This window comes from Chaetura pelagica, unplaced genomic scaffold (assembly GCF_000747805.2).
Source record: "Chaetura pelagica isolate M959 unplaced genomic scaffold, ChaPel_1.0 scaffold270, whole genome shotgun sequence".
NCBI lineage: Eukaryota > Metazoa > Chordata > Aves > Apodiformes > Apodidae > Chaetura > Chaetura pelagica.
Genome location: NW_009951925.1, coordinates 134,399 through 150,778, shown reverse-complemented (window position 1 = coordinate 150,778; position 16,380 = coordinate 134,399). Strand labels below are relative to the sequence as shown.

The following is a 16,380-nucleotide window of genomic DNA, read 5'->3' as shown; positions in this document are numbered from 1 at the left end:
CTAAAAAAAAAGAGAGAGAGACTTTCTGGGCTGAAAAGTGAAACAAATTGATTTTTAATTTATTAGTGATAGGGGAATATATGTATATTTATAAAGGGATGTGCAACACCTGATTCCCTCCCACCTCTCCCAGTGACTCTCACAGACTCCCAGCTGAAAGGGGGAGAGTCTGAGTGCATGGGTTGGGTCCTCAGATGTGGCTGTGAAGAAAAATGAAAAAAAAAAAAGAGACCGCCGAAGAGAGGGAGATAGAAGCAACAGTAAGCAGAAGACAAGAGAGAAAAAGGAAACAAAAGGCTTGACTTCTGCGATGTCTTAACCTATACCAAAAGCCAAATAGAGAAAATATTATGAGAAGGATATATTCTGATTTGCTGATCTTCAGTCTAGTCTGCTCTCCCATGGGGGGAAACTGCAGACATGAGCTTCAGAAGTGTCCTTGGTTGTTACCAGTCCACTGGTGCTGCTAAAAAAAAGTTCACTGAAAAGAAAAAAAATATCAGCAAAGAGAAAATTTGTTCCACTCTGGCTCAAACCTGGACACTTCATGAAGAGCATCTTTGCTCTATTCACACACTTGCCAGTTGTAGTTCAATGGGAGGTGTTGGAACGGATGCTGCGTTCAGCCAGCGGGGGGGGTCGCAGCCACTGTTGGTGTTGAGAGATGTCAGGCTGAGCTCTGATGTTAAGGGTGAAATAAGTCGTCTGACCTTTGTCCAGGTGCAGGGTAGGCTTCCTTTACTGTAACCTGGATTTTCTTAATTGCTATGCTGTGGTAGAGGGAACTGAAGTAGCGCTGAGTCATTTCACCTCACCTCACACATCCAGCACTCGTGAGGGCAGAGGCAGTGCAGGCTGACCAGGAAAAGCTGCCTGGCTTTTGTGTGAAGGGTGTGTGCTGCCTGCCTGGAGTTTACGGGTGAGTTGCCTTTCTTAACTCAGCATCATCTACACACCAAAGCCAATTTTTGCTTGTTGACTATTAAAAATAAATGCTAGAAAAAAAATAAGAGAAGTTTTACTTTTTTATTTGACTGTTGTTTGGATGTTACATAAAAAGCAAAACACAACATCTAATAAAGGCAGTAACATAACTCCTTTTTGCTTCAAAGATGTCAGTGTTCAGCTGGAATCCTGGTTTATAAACTTATCGGTGAATACTGAAGGTATTTGAAAATGGCAGGCTTACCATTGCATTATGTTTTTACTGAGAAGTAATTTATTTACAGATTATATTTTATTTTATTCTGCAAAGAGATTAGGATGATTTGGTGTTACAAATATAGTAATTGCTTGTATTGTTACTAATAAGAAGATAGAATAATGGAATAAATATTTATTGCTCTGATGTAATATTAAGAAGACTAAACACAAGAATTTGATTTTTGGGACTATTTTACTTAGTCAGAAGTAAAGCAAATAGAAATTAGTGGTAGATGGACAATGTGATTTTATTTTTGCAGGATGTTAGGATGCTACGATGCCTTGCAGAAGAAATACGTAAGTCTTCCAGTGTCATTTTGCTATTTTTAATGTATTGAAACATGCAGCCCATTTGCTGCCAGGGTACTCACAGGACTTTCTGCCTAGGAATTAGCTGTGATTTAGTATGTTCAAACAGTTAGCTATGGTGTGGGATACACAGACATTTCAGGATAATATTCTTTGTAAGCAGAAACATTTAAATTTGGGGATGAGTAGGATTTTTTTTCTGCCAGATGAGTAAGGCTGTTAAGGAGTTAAGGCTGTTAAGGCTTAAACAGTTAAGGAGTTAAGTGTATGAAGAGGCTTCTCTTCAAACAGGTCTCAGTTGTCTATACTGGTTTCCACAGCTAGAGAAGTAAAACAGCTTGGTGAGCAGAGATGGGATATGGAATACATTTAATATTCTTTTTCTTTCTCTAATTATGTTTCTGACAGCTAAGAATGATTGTCCTGGCAGTAAGTATCTGAAAAGTAAGGTACACATTTTTGAAGTTGGATGCTTAGAGAGCTGTACTGCTCTTACTCTGTTTCCTCTCTTTACTTTAAAAATACAGGTCTACAGCCATCCAGAAGATCCTCAGGTAAGTCTGCTAGGATATTTTGCTGGGTGAAGCGTGAGTACAAGTAATAGTACTTAACCTTCACCTTAATGAACATTAAGAAATAAGAAAAGGACAACTTAAAATGTCAGACCTAAGAATAAAGAGATCTTTGTAGCTGCCACATGGCGACCTGCTTTTGAATCTAGTGTCAGAATAACCTTCCTCAGGCCAGTACAAGAAACCCAAAGTGTTGTTGCAGAGTTAGGTGTGTAAGGATGCATCCTACTAACTGCATAACAAGTTAATGGCCCTTTGTGACAAACACAGTTACTAACCACTGGGTGTCACCATATCTCTGTTAGGTATGTGAAGCATTCTTATGGTGATTACAATGCAAATGCATTTTTTCAGTGGGAAGTCAAAAAGTGTGTGTTTCATACGCAAAAAGCTGATGTTTCAAAATACTTTATCATGGTGATTCCTCGAAAATCATGTAGATCTTAATTTTTATTTGATTACAATTATGTACGTTAATACTGTTAATTGTTACAGCATTAGAAAGCTGTATTCCATGCATGTAAACTCAGACAGGAGTTGCAGTTTAAATGCAAAGTTAATAGATTACTAGACAGCAGCAGCAGGAGCTTGCTTGACAGCTGATTGTTTAATAATTACTGGATTTCTTTGCAGACAATTACAGAATGTTACCACTTCAAATTCAAGTACACCCACAATGGGCCACTCCTGGATTTCTGCAGGTACTGTTGCTGTGACTTTGTTCTGCTCTGTGGTTTTACAGTCCATTTGCATACACCTGAATGTAAAAACTTTGGATTGTATTTATTTGGTGTTTCCTTTATAAATTCTGGATCTTAAGATTAATTTTATCAACATACACTGTTAGCTTAGACTTATTCTTAAAATGCAATGAGTCATTTTGTCAGATTATGCTCATAGTTTTAAATATCCACTCAAAAGATGATCCTCAGTGTCACAGTCTAATGACTCTCTGACCAGGTTCTTTAAGATATTCTATGTGTGAAAGGTGAAATGTTTTAATATCAGATTTACTTACTTGAAGATAACTGATGTTACCTGGGATTCCTCATTTAGCAGAGATAATTAAAAAATACCCTGACAAATGTCAGCACCCATAGCAAGCAGAGCTGTCACCATCCCCAGTGCAGACTTAGGGCAAGTGAGTACCAGTTCCCATTACTGGTCTCTGTCACACACTTAGTATCAGGATGCTGGGCATCCCACAGGGAAGGAATATGTGAGTTGAAGCCAACTCCAGCCCATTGCTCTGTTCAAAATAATTTTGTTGTTTAGTTACTATACTCTTTGGGCTGAACCAGATATTCACTCAAGGAGACATTCACATGCTTTGAATGAACTCAGGGAGAAACATTTGCACCACCAGCTGATGTGCTCAACTGACATAGCTATTTATCTAAAATCATAGATCGAAGGGGTTGAAAGTGACCTCTGAAGACCATCCAAGCCGCCTGCTGCAGCAGGAACACCTGGAGCAGGTCACACAGGAATGTGTCCAGATAGGTCTTGAAGGAGACTCCACAACCTCTCTGGGCAGCCTGTCCCAGGGCTCCCTCACTCTCACAGCAAAGAGGTTTCTCCTCATGTTGACATGGAACTTCCTGTGTTGTCACTTGGTGGCGTTTCCCCTTGTCCTGTCACAGGCACCACTGAACAGAGACTGACCCATTCTTGACACCCCCCTGCAGATATCTGTAGACATTAATCAGGTCCCCTCTCAGTCTTCTCCAGACTAAAAAGCCCCAGGTCTCTCAGCCTGTCCTCATATGACAGGTGTTCCAGTCCCTTCATCATCCTTGTAGCCTGCATTGGACTCTTTCCAGTAAATCCTTGTCCCTCTAAACTGGGCAGCCCAGAACTGGACACAATGCTCCAGATGTGTCTTGCCAGGGCAGAGCAGAGGGGGAGGAGAATCTCCCTTGACCTGCTGGCCACACTATTCTTGATGCACCCCAGGATACCATTGGCTCTCTTGGCCAGGAGGGCACATTGCTGTCCCAGGGATCACTTGTTGTCCACTAGGACCCCAAGGTCCTTCTCCATGGGACTGCTTTCTAGGAGTTCAACCCCTAATCTGTACTGGTGCATGGTGGTTTTACTCCCCAGGTGCAGGACTCTACTTTTATTCTTGTTGAACCTCATGAGGTTCCTCTTTGCCCAGTTCTTCAGTCTGTCTAGATCTTGCTGAATGGCTGCAAAGCCTTCAGGTGGATCAGCCAATCTTCCCAGCTTCATATCATGAATGTAATGAATTAAGGTAAAAAATGAAGGTCAGGTCCCCTGTACATCAAGATAAAGTCAGCTGTGGTCGGTGACACCTTGTGTCATGCCCTGAGCTTCAAGGGCCCATCAGTCTTGTGTGTCTCCACTGAGCCTTCTTCCATTGTAGAGGTTTATTGCTCTGTCACAGTTGTAAGGAAATGGCTTATTTTAAGGAAAGTAATTGCAATGTAGCAAGTTGATACCTAACAAACTTCTCACAGCCTTTCTGCTGCCTAGAATGCTTCTTAAATCGGGGTGGGGAAAAAAAAGAGGCTGCGGTGTTGCAGACCTTGGTCTTTTGGGCCAAGTGGAGTTGCTTACCTCTGCCAGAGGTGGTGAGGCATGTAGAAAACACTGGTGGAAGGGGAAACGACTCTCAGCCACTCCAGCCTTGGTGTATTGGCATAAATTCATGCCAGGCTAACTTGAAAATATAAGACATGGGCCTGGTTCTCTGGCAAGGTAAGGGAGGTGGTCATCATCTGCAGATAGGTGAGGTGTTAGAAACCATGGCCGTTAATGGGGTGCTGCCAAGAAATAGTTATCAGTGGAGAAGCTCAGTTGCTCACCTTGCTCTGACTACTCTGCTTGTCAGGTGAGCTGGGTGGCTGTGAGGAACGGGTGGAGAGCATTTCTGGTGGCAGTGAGGTAGGGTTTGGGTCAGTTGCTGTAGAACTGGAGCATGGAATGTCAGAGCTGGGTGCCAAGACTCACTCAGGCTCATGTTTTCTTAGTCACTGTTCTTTTCAGAGCCAGTGGTGTAACTTGGTTTAGTTAAGGGAAAGTAGTTATGTAAGACTTGGCTTTCAGAAGCTTTTGGGGCTTTCACAAATACCTACTTTTTCCTTTCACATTGGGTGTTTTTAAATTGTGTAATATAAAATAGAGCAGCTTGTCACAGCTGCTGAGTCATCATGCTTTCATGATGTCCCTGGCTCAGGATTTGATCTTCCAAGGAGCAAAAAACAGGTTGCTCAGACCATATTAGAAACTGCAGTGCCCATAATTTCAGAGCATAGACAATAAATATGTCTGCTTCTGACATTCACAGTGTTTAACAGTCATGTATTTTAATACCATAAACCTACTCTGCTTTTAAAAAAAGTCTGAATACTTTGGTTTTAGTAAGAGTAAAAGGAACGATTCCACCATCACCTGTGCAGACACCAAGAAAGCAAGTTTGCTGCTCATCCGCAAGATTTATGTTCTGATGCAGAACCTGAGCCCATTACCAAATGATGTTTGCCTGACTATGAAGCTGTTTTATTACGATGAAGGTATTCCACTATTACCTTTATTTATCATCTGGGTTCAGACATGGGAAAACAATTCAAATAAATACTTTAATGTATAATCATTACAGTTGCTGGAATGTGAGAAATTATGTTATTTTGCTTCTGTCCGTTTCTCATGACAATTTCTAAAATCCTGGGAAAGTGGATTTGACCTCACTGTAGGAACACAACCTTGTTACCAAGGTCATTGGAGCAAGGATTTCAGTGTGCTTGAAAAACAAATTGAGTTTTCTTGAGTATGTTAGGATGTAACAGGTTTGCCAGATTAGTTCTAGTTTGGATGACTAGTTAAGTGTCTCTGCTTTCAGAATGTATGATTGTTTTGTAATGAAAAATCAGAGCTTCTAGCTCACCTCTCTGCATGTATAAGCTGTTACAAATAGCTTTATCTGGCTTTGCCTGTTGTGTAGGAAAAAATAATAATACAAGGTAAATATAATTTCCTTTCCCCTGCACAGTTTTTTTGGAGTAGCTCTTGGTATTTAGGGGGGAAAAGTCTTTTTGCCACACAAGTTAAAATGTATTTTACAAGAATGAGTTTTATTCTAGCACATGTAATGAATTATTTTCTGCAGTTACACCGTCTGATTACCAACCTCCTGGTTTTAAGGAGAGTGAATGTGAGGGGATGATATTTGAAGGGGAGCCAATGTATCTGAATGTGGGTGAAGTGCCAACACCTTTTCATATGCTGAAAGTTAAAGTTACAACTGAAAAGCAACGGATGGAAAATGTTGATCAAAGCATCCTGAAGCATGGAGAGACTAATGTGCCTCTGCAGGTACTCAGAGGGGACAGAGATGATCCAGAGGAAGAGAACCAGGACATGAATGTAAGAGTGTAAAAGTTTTGTGCAGCTTGTTGAAATTTTTATTTATAGTCTGAAAAGAGCCATTAATTGTTTTACTGCATGTCTTTCTATAATCATAGAACATTACAATGCTTTGGGTTGGAAGGGACCTTATAGCTTATCTAGTCCCAACCCTCCCTGCATGGGCAAGGACACCTCCCACCAGACCAGGTTGCTTCAAGCCTCATCCAGCCTGCCTTGGACACTCTGAGGGATGGGGCAGCCTCAGCTTCTGTGGGCCACCTGTCTCGCCACTCTCACAAGGAAGAAATTCTTCCTAATGTCTAGCCTAAATCTGCCCTCTTTCAGGGTTTAAGCAAGAAAGTAGTTCTTCCATACATTTTTACTTCAATTTTACTGCTCCAGCATATAATGCCAGTCAGCAGCAGCTCACATTGCGGGAGAGCAGAGGGGAGCAGCAGGGTGAGGGGCTGAGTGGCAGCCTTGCGCTCTGGTTGCAGGTCCCATGGGTCTCAGTGTGCAGGATGCAGGTGAAGTCTCCTTGGCGCTCTCCTGTACCTGTCCGGAGTAAGCTACTGCAGCCAGGCAGTAGCCTGGCCAGACATTTGCTTTGGGATCCTCTTGCGCAACTGTGATGCATCAGCTTAACTTAAACTCGATTCTGCACTAGGATATTTCACTGGGAATATCTGACCAGAAATAGCCCAAAGTGAAGCCTGCAGGAGGCAGGAGCTCATCCTGCTGCTGCTGCTTGGGGAATGGCTGAGCAGGCTTCCATGGTTGGAGGCCTGTATTTCTAGAGTCAGCTGGGGCAGGCAGCAGGTGCCTTCAGGTTGCTGCTTGACAGCTGACTTAATATGAGCCAGTGTGTGCTCAAGTGGCCAAGGAAGCCACCAGCATCCTGGCCTGCATCAGGAATAGCATGGCCAGCAAGAGCAGGGAGGTGATCGTGCCCCTGCACTCAGCACTGGTGAGGCTGCAGCTCGAGCACTGGGATCAGTTCTGGGCCCCTCATTACAAGAAGGATGTTGAGTTGCTGAAGCATGTCCAGAGAAGAGCCACCAAGCTGGTGAAAGGTCTGGAGAACAAGTCCTATGAGAAGAGGTTGAGGGAACTGGGATTGTTTAGTTTGGAGGAGGCCAAGGGAAGACCTCATTGCTCTCTACAACTACCTGAAAGGAGGTTGTAGGGAGGTGGGAGTTGGGCTCTTCTCTCAAGGGAGTAATGACAGGACCAGAGGAAATGGCCTGAAGTTGCTCCAGGGGAGGTGTAGAGTGGATGTTATAAAGAATTTCTTTACCAAAAGAGTGGCTGGACAGTGCAACAGGCTGCCCAGGGAGGTGGTGGAGTCACCATCCCTGGAAGTGTTTAAAAGAAATAGAGATGTGGTGCTCAGGGACATGATTTAAGCCCTGAACAGGTAGATGAGGTTATGGTTGATGGATTGAGGTTATGGTTGGTGGACTGAGGTTATGGTTGTACTTGGTGATCTTCAAGGTCTTATCCAACTAGGATGATTCTGTGTTTCTGTGTTAAAATGTGCACATCCATGTGCTGATCTCTGCTGTCCAGAGGTGAGAGGTAGCCCCCCAGTACCGGCTTGCGACAGAGCTTCAGAGCTTTGGGCCCCTCTCCCTCAGTTAGCATTGCTGGGGAGGCCTGGAGGTGATGAGATGGAAATAAGCTGCTTGGCCCTCTGAATCTCCACCTGCCTCTGAGCTGCTGTTTCACAGGCAAGGAAAGCAGCAATTAATGCACTGATAGTTATTCTTTCAATACCTATTGTTACAAATCTAGTATTTTTTACAGCTGTTTTTCTTGGTTGTTGAATTAAATGTGTGCTTGCATTAATAATTAATGCTGAGCTAATCTGTCATGTCAGATTAAATCATTTCAATACAGTTTGTTCCACTGAGAATCTAACAAGCTCTGGCCCTAAGTACAAACCCTCTTCCTTATTTGTCTGCAGCAAGTGATAGACCTTTTTCTTAATTTAGGAAGATCCTGTCTTGGATAATAAAGTGGAAGAGAGGAATGATGTAAATGTTTCAGAAGATCAAGGTAATATTTATGTATATTTTTTAAAATCTCTTCAGTCTGTGCCTCTTTTTCATGTTACTAAAAGGAAACCTCACATTTCTGATGTAGGCCACTATATTAAAATTTAAAATAAATTTTCTTCACCTACATGTTATGCCTTTTGTTTCTATCATGACTTTGTTGTTTGAAGCACTTGGTTAGCAAGTGCACATTTTCAGATTTCTGGTTTAAAATTCTCATCTTCCCTGCCATCTTATCAGATAAGCTAAACTTAATGGCTTCCATGCTTAAAAGTAATTTTTGTTGTTTGATTTTTCTGTTATTGTTCTTACTATGTTTTTACTGCTATACTTAATTTCTACCTAAAGCTTTGCCGGGGTGTTGTGCACTTGAGTTCATTATTGCTGACTTGGGAAGCAGAATTCTTTGTGAAAAAAACAGTACAGGTTTATTTTTGTTTCAATCACAGCTGTTTGGGCTCTGTCTTCACAGCTTCAGCCACTAAGTTTAGCAGAAATACTACCTTTAGCCACCTTTTTTCCCTTGAGCTCTGACTGCAGCAGGGTCACAGCCTGAGTCTGGAACCCCTACCTGCTTCAGCCTGCAGTTGTGGAGGAATTGAGACCATCAGAGCTTGTGTACCTAGAGTTTCTGCTGAATGACACCCATGGAAATATATGTTGCATGTTCTTCTGTACAAAGGAAGTTGTTAATTTCTGCTACTCCTGATACAATCAGTAACTTCATCTCAAAATGTCTTTTGTTCTATGGATAATTGTGAGATTGTACTGCTGACTATTTGAGTGCCTTTTCCAGCTGCTTTATTTCAGGGCTTGCTCTGGCCCTGTGTGCCCTTTTTTCTTACTGTGCACATAGAGCATTTTGATAATTGCAAGCGAAGCTTTTAAACTTTAGTTTTTAATAGGTATAGATTCTAGCAAAGCACTTTTGTTTGTATGCATCTCAGCAAACTGAGTTTCCTTAAGTAAAATCTTAACATGGTAAAAAATCTGTCATTGTAAAACTATGCAAAAAATGTCAGTAGCAGCAAAAAGCAAATTTCAGGTGGAAGCCTATAAGGCAGCACTTCTCAAGAAGGCACCAAAAACATTCACTTATGTTTTATTTTTTTAAAAAGTTTAATGTAACAACTTCAATAAGCAATTGAACTGACAGTTCTGCAGAGAATATAATAAAACCTGTTGGTTTGAAAACACTCTGTGGACTCTTTAACTGTAAGGCAAAGCTGCCTTCTCCCTTGTGACCAAATAAAGAGTTATGCCCTTCCCCTTATGCAGGACATGAGGAAGAACCTGCTCATCCTTTCTTACGAAAACCAGCAGTGCCTGTCTCATGTTTTTCTTAGCCTTTAGACATATTGTTCCTGCATTGTTTGCTTACAGTTTTATAAGTGTCCTCCACTGTAAACTCAATGCAGAGGTCCCAATAACTGTCTTGGCTACACCAACCTGACTACAGCTCCATCAGAAAAACTCCCTGGAAATGCTGATCTGTTGGGTTTTTTTAGTCAGTGCTCCAAGATGCGGACCCAGGCTGTCTCCAACTCAAAAGATCAGGCAGCAAACTGTCCTCAGGGGTCTCTGTGAGTAGAAGCTTCCCTTTAGGATTTTAAAGAAACTAGGATGAAAGGTAGATGATGATTTATCTTCAGATTCCCCAAATAGCACAGGGCCTCGAAGACTGAACTTTTTGACCAAACAGACTGAAGAATAAATTGCTGCTTGTTGATCTGCTCATCACGGAGAGCCTGTGGAGGAAGCATCCAGCCAATCCTGGTACCCTTTTGTTGTACATTATGCATTTCAAACGTAGCAAAGAAAGATCAAAGAGGAAATCAGAGTCCTTTTTGGACTAAGATTAAGTAGAGCTGAGTATGCTGAATTCTGATGTGCTGATGGGATAGCTAAAGGAACAGTTCTCAAGGCTGTGAAGTAAAAACCCAAGCTTTGCCACCAAAATGGGGAGGGATGATGATGCAAGATGTGACCTTTATTTGTCTCAGAAGCTTGTGTAAAACGCTTTTTTTTTTTTTGAGGTAGAGGTTTCTGTGGAGCTAATGGCTATGTGGCATTCCTAGAAGAAATGCCCATTAGTGTTGCTGCTTTAGTTCACTCTTCTTAAGGTATTTCCCTAAATTTGAATCTGGTTTAAAATATAAATCTCCTTCTGAAGACTTCAGAAAGACAATTTGCCACAAAAACTTCCAGACATGTTGCTTTCCACATAAAAGTGAAAGTGGCTGCTCTGTCAGTGCTGAGATGGTTGGTCTTCCCAACCCAACAAGACAAACAGCTTCTTGGGGCTGCCATGGTGTCCAGGTGCTTGTGGAGGCAGTTGAACAAAGCAAGTGAGCCTGGATTTTATTTTTTTTAAGATGGGTTGGAGTGTCCTGCCATTCAAGAGCAACACTGAATGGGCTATGCTGAGTATTTAAATAGTGGCATTAATGTTTTGGATTGTTTGGTGTGGTGGGTTTTTCTCAGAAATACAATGTGGAGCTTTGCAAAGGTATTTTCATGCTGTTCAAAAATAAACATGGATACATGTAGGGAACAGCATGTGTAGATCATTGTTTTTATCTTAACTATGCTAGTAGGCTGCAGAGCTAGAATAACAACATAAAGCTGTATTTGGTGCTTCTAGATCTTCCAAAATCATGCAAAAATGCAGCAAATTGCTTCTTCTATGGAGTTGGTGTGTTATCTACAGGAAATGCCAGACTGGGGGAAATGCTTTTGTTGCCCTGAAATTCTTAAGTAACTTCCCCAGCTGAAACACGTTCATCTTGAACCAGTTCCTGCTTACATCTGTATCCTAGGGGGAAACTAGCGTGGGTTAGAAACAACAGCAAAAAAATCTCCAGAGCTGACTGCTCATTCTTAGAAGGCTGTTGATGCAGCTGCAGGCAGTGACAAGGGGAGCTGGTGGCTACAGGACCAGCAGCCAAAGTTGCCTGGTTCTGTGTGGTTGGGTGACAAAATGACAGCCATCCCTGTTCTGCAGCACAAAACGGGCTTGTGAGGCTTTTTACTTGGGAGGAAATGCCAGGGTAGCTGAGCCTTTAGCAGTGCAGTGTATGAAGGAGCCTGAGGATGAAGCCCTACTCTGCCAGACATCTTGAGTGTAAATCTGTGCTATGTGTCATAAACATCTCTTGAGTGCCTGGGGTAGGAAGTTGTGATGGGAAATCACTGACTTAAAGATGTAAGAGTGTGAAGCTTGGTGGAGTTAAGAACTTGCTTGTGAAGAGAATCTGGGGCCTTCTCAAGTACCTTCTGTTCATGAAGTGCCCATGTTCCTTGTGGTAAAACATAAAGCACACTATCAGCCTTTAACACTTATGATTTGACAACTCTTTTACAGAACCAAATTTAACTTGTGAAGAAGATGAAGTTACAAAGACTGGAGGGAACCAGAGTCTGAATGTTTCTAATCCTCAGGTATGAAAACTGCACTCTGTCATCTTAAAGTTTAATTAGAGCTTTTCTGAAGCTTCTTTCCTACTTTGGTTAATGGGTATTCTGCCACAGGTTTATTTACCACAGTCAGTAGTTTCAGCGATAAAATGCCTTTACAGTTTACTTTCCAGAGTTTAATATTCTAAAGCAGTAACAAAAGTCTTCTTGGTGATGCAGTTCTCTAACCTAACAGATGGTCTGACTGTTATTAAGAGAAAAGGGAGCACAATTTCCATATATTTCCACTTTATGAACTGCCATAACTAAACATTGCCTAATAGAAATTTCTCTGCTATTTCTGACAGGTAACAGCAAGTCACTTTCTGTATAGAAGTAGCCAGTGCTTTGATCTGGCAGAGCTCCTTGGCACTTTCAGCTGTAAATAGTCCTGCTGAGAAGGGGAGACCTTAGAGCACCTTCTAGTGCCTGAGGGGGCTCCAGGAAAGCTGAGGAGGGGCTTTTCACCAAAGAGGGCAGTGACAAAACAAGGTTTTAAACTGAAAGAGGGGAGATGTAGGTTGGCCATCAGGGAGAAACTCTTCACCATGACGGTAGGAAGGTGCTGGAATATGTTGCCCAGGGAGGTTGTGGAAGCCCCATTCTTGGAGCTGTTCAAGGCCAGATTGGGTAAGGCTTGTGCAGCCTGGTCTGGTGGGACGTGTCCCTGCTCAGAGCAGGGAGGTTGGAACCTGATGGTCTTTAAGGACCCTTCCAACCTCAACCATTCTATGATTCTGTGACTTCAGTGGGTGTGTACTCAGTGTAAATGGCAGCTCAAGTGCTGTGGTGAGCACAGCCAGAGCTCTGCAGACATCAGTGCTGAACTCTCCTGTAGCCTCTAATATAGATATATTACTGCTGTCACAAGGCAACATCTATTTCCTGATTTTAGGTTGATCATTTGGCGAATAAGACGTCTGAACTTAATATGTCAGAGAGCAGGACAAGAAGTGGAAAGATATTTCAAGCCAGCACTGTTAGTACAATTTTTTCTCTAATTCTCTTCTTTCTAATTGTTCTTATTTATGCATTTTTCTGTTCCAAACAGTGAATAAAACTCTAAGCTTTAATATAGTCCATGTTGACAGAATGAAATTCTCCTCACTTCAGAAATTCCCATGAAAGTGAATACATGTGAATTCCTAGTGTCTAAATCCCAAAGAGTTAAAAGCTATGTGTTGGTGTAGTTAAAAGAGGTTGAGAAAGAGTAATTAGGATTTATTTATACAGTCTTGAGAGTGTGTTTAGCCGGATTCCCCACTGGTTGAATCTGTTGTAGGTAGTAGTATGTGCCAGCAGAGATCCCCAGCCCAGTGCACCATATGCTTGCTAGTGATTTTACCTGGGAAAAATGAAGCCAAAATTCTAACCTTAGCTCTGTGACTCACTCATACCAAGAAAAATCCGCTATTTCTTTGCTTTCATAACCTTGCAGTAGATCAGGCTTGTAGCTGGCACTACTTGTGGGGAGCTAGATTCCTCCAGCACTGCACAGGTGGAGTTCAGGGTGGAACTTGGCCTTTGGGTTTGGCATTGGAGTGGCAGTGGGGGTCCCCAGCTATCTGTTGCTGCTGCCTTTACCAACTGAGCTTGGTAGCTTCAGCTTTTTGAGGCTCAGGAGCTTCACAAGACCTCAGCATCTCTCAGGTTTACTTTTCAGCTTCTTCTCAAACAAAGCTGTGGGGTCAATACTGCCATTCTGGTCAATAAACAAGAGCTTTTTTGCAGCCAGGAGGGGAAATTACCTGTCCAGGTCAAGGAAAATCATATCCTTCCTGTCTGCACTCAGGAAAGCTCTTCATTAATTTTGAGTGCAGTAGTTGGGTAAATATTGTGTTGTTTGATTGTTGCCAGTAGTTCTCTACTAAACTTGTATTTACCTTATGCATTTAAAGGCTGATGGAAATCAAGCTTGGGAGCATGTAAAATTAATTCCTTGGCAGAATGTTCTAAAGAAATCCAGAAAATTAATTGTTCTTTGCCTTAAATATATCTGTGCATGAAAGCTGGATGTGAGAAGGGCTATCAGAGTTTTGCAACAAATTAATGAAGTGGAAATGTTAAAGTCAGAATATGAACTAGAGGATTCAGACTGTTTATAACATGCTGCTTATCACGTAATAGATTATTTTCACTTCCAACCCCAGGGTCATTTGCAGTATTTTTTATGTTATTCAGTGATGTGGGGGATAAAAAAAACCCTGCCAACATAATTCTATATGGTCACTATCACCATATATTTCTCCAACAAAAAGGGTTTATTAATGAACTTAGTAGAATTTAAACAGATAATCAAAAGCACAGTAGAAAGATCAATTCTGCCAGCAAATAGTATCCAGATGTATTCTGGGCAGGACCAGGATGGAGCCAGAGGCTCAGAGGCAGCTCTGGGTCACCAGCTGCCTTGCTCTGTGTTGGTGTTTCCCTTGCTGAAGTTGCCCACTCCTGGAGCAGGCCTGTGTCATGTGGCAACCTGCAATGCAGTGTTTGTTTTCTCTTGCAGGTTTATCAGTTTGAACCCTCATCTAGTCAAGATGTGCTGCCAAAAAGGAGAAAGATCAGTGAACCAAAGGAGCAGTTTTAGATCCGCATCTCTCTGCTGTTTGTTTTGACCTGTTTTCCAATTCCATTTTGTTGTTTAACAGGAATGTTCATATTTAAATCTTGTAGGGATCTTTTCTGTGTGCAGTAAAAGTAGTAAGTGTTGTAAGGAAAGAAAATCCATCAAGAAGTTCAGCTGAAGAAACCAGAACTTGTTATAGGAGATTGTACCCCATCAGGAGAAACAAGAAAGTACCTGACTGCAGATGGACCTGAGAGTTTCTGTCACAAAGGTGATTTGGAGAATTTGACTCCCTGCTCTTAACATGTTTAAATCCTGATGGTGATGGTGTCATGTTCCTGACCCACAGCACAGGGTTTCACAGGTACCTGTGGCTGTATTTCAGAGCTGAGGAACTCCTTGTCCAGAACTTCCTATGGGGCACAAATCCCCTTGAGTCTTGGGTTCATTTCCAGAGTGTTTGGGAGCAGGTTTTACATGTTATGCTGTCAGTTACAGCAAGATCACAGTTTTTGCTTTTACTGCTGGGATAGTTGTGCATGGGGGGCTTCTTTGTTTCAGACTGAAGGCACCAGACTCCAGTAAAAAACAAGCATTCTTCATACCTTTTATTACATATTTAATGTCAAAATGTAGGAATTTCTGTGCAGCTGCAAGGAGACACTGGTTTGTGATTAGAAACCACGTATGAATCTGTGGCAGGCATATGTTATGAGTGTGAGATTTGAACAAACCGGTGTGTACTTAAAATTATTTAACTGCAGAAGTTGGACATGGTACCTTTTCTTTGTCTAGCGACAAGATGTTTCTGCAAGGTGAAGAGCTGCCACTGTCTTTAGTGAGGAGAGCTGAACGTGCCTTGACGTTTCTGACTTAAATTAAGAATGGCGTGTTACCATTCCTCAATTAAAACTGTTAACGTTTAGTTGCCGTGTATTTCTTGGCGGTCTTAAGGGAATGCGGGTGCCCTGTGGCCGCTCTGGGTTCCCGGGGTCGGGGCAGCTCCTTCCTCTGCGGGCCTGGGCCTGCGGCAGAACCGCCCAGACCGGCCTGTAGGGAACTTGCGGGGCAGAGCGGGACGGGAAGGCGGGGAGGGGGGCAAAGAGGCGGAGGGAGCGACCGTCCCGCCCCCGCCGGGCCCGGGCGCGCTCCCATTTGCCGGCGTCGCGCTCCGGGCCGCGTTACCGGAGCCCAGGAAGCCGCGGGGCCGCTTTCCCCATCAGCACAGCTGGATCCAGCCCACAGTCCACCACACTCAGGTGGCTGCCACGCTAGACAAGGCTTTGCCACAGGGACCAAAAGATTTTTATTGACAAGAAAGATGAAGATGCCTTTCCTCCTCAGCACATGTGCTTGGCACAGTGTTATGGACACACAAATCAAAAAGTCAAAAGGTTACAAAAAATATTTTTTAAAGAAAACTGTAATAATTTGATAGCCAATAGTGATTTCTGAGGATCTCACCTGTGCTTTCTAAACTTGAGACTGGCAGTACTGTCAACATCAGTAATTAGCTGCAGCCTTCAAGTAGAAAGAAGAGGAAGAACTGACATTTGACACAAATTCTGAAGTGAAGCCAACGCGATCATTTGCAGCGTCCTGAGGCCACGGCCTCTCCCTGCCAGGGCCTCCGGTGCAGCCGCCCTGGGAAGGGGGAGACGAAAATTCCTAGGAAGAAGGCGGGAGTGTCCCTCTTGGTGCCTCCTTGGAGCCTGGGTCGGCACTTTTAGGACCAGGACGGACCTCGGCTCGCTGTGTGCTCTGCCACAGGGGGACATGACGACGCTGACGCACCGGGGCCGGCGCGCAGAGGCGGGGAGGGACTCCGGGCAGAAGCCTGGCCGGG

The 16,380-nt window shown here is 42.9% G+C and overlaps 2 protein-coding genes across 3 annotated transcripts in view; both read left to right on the top strand.

Annotated features, from left to right (window-relative positions):
- The window catches only part of HORMAD1 (HORMA domain containing 1), a 16,265-nt gene extending 1,710 nt beyond the window's left edge, over positions 1 to 14,555 (top strand). Inside the window, exons 4-14 of the mRNA XM_009995930.1 lie at positions 1,464 to 1,500; positions 1,921 to 1,941; positions 2,040 to 2,066; positions 2,718 to 2,785; positions 5,472 to 5,623; positions 6,217 to 6,479; positions 6,896 to 6,914; positions 9,981 to 10,010; positions 11,877 to 11,953; positions 12,864 to 12,947; positions 14,475 to 14,555. Coding sequence (XP_009994232.1) covers positions 1,464 to 1,500; positions 1,921 to 1,941; positions 2,040 to 2,066; positions 2,718 to 2,785; positions 5,472 to 5,623; positions 6,217 to 6,479; positions 6,896 to 6,914; positions 9,981 to 10,010; positions 11,877 to 11,953; positions 12,864 to 12,947; positions 14,475 to 14,555 — 859 coding nt within the window. The remainder of the gene's footprint in view (positions 1 to 1,463; positions 1,501 to 1,920; positions 1,942 to 2,039; positions 2,067 to 2,717; positions 2,786 to 5,471; positions 5,624 to 6,216; positions 6,480 to 6,895; positions 6,915 to 9,980; positions 10,011 to 11,876; positions 11,954 to 12,863; positions 12,948 to 14,474) is intronic.
- A 1,755-nt stretch (positions 14,556 to 16,310) lies between these two features.
- The window catches only part of LOC104387201 (Golgi phosphoprotein 3-like), a 6,399-nt gene continuing 6,329 nt past the window's right edge, over positions 16,311 to 16,380 (top strand). Inside the window, exon 1 of one of the 2 annotated variants that reach the window (XM_009995910.1) lies at positions 16,311 to 16,370. In XM_009995910.1, coding sequence (XP_009994212.1) covers positions 16,311 to 16,370 — 60 coding nt within the window. Of the gene's footprint in view, positions 16,375 to 16,380 lie in introns of both variants that reach the window. The other variant, XM_009995919.1, reaches the window with a different exon arrangement.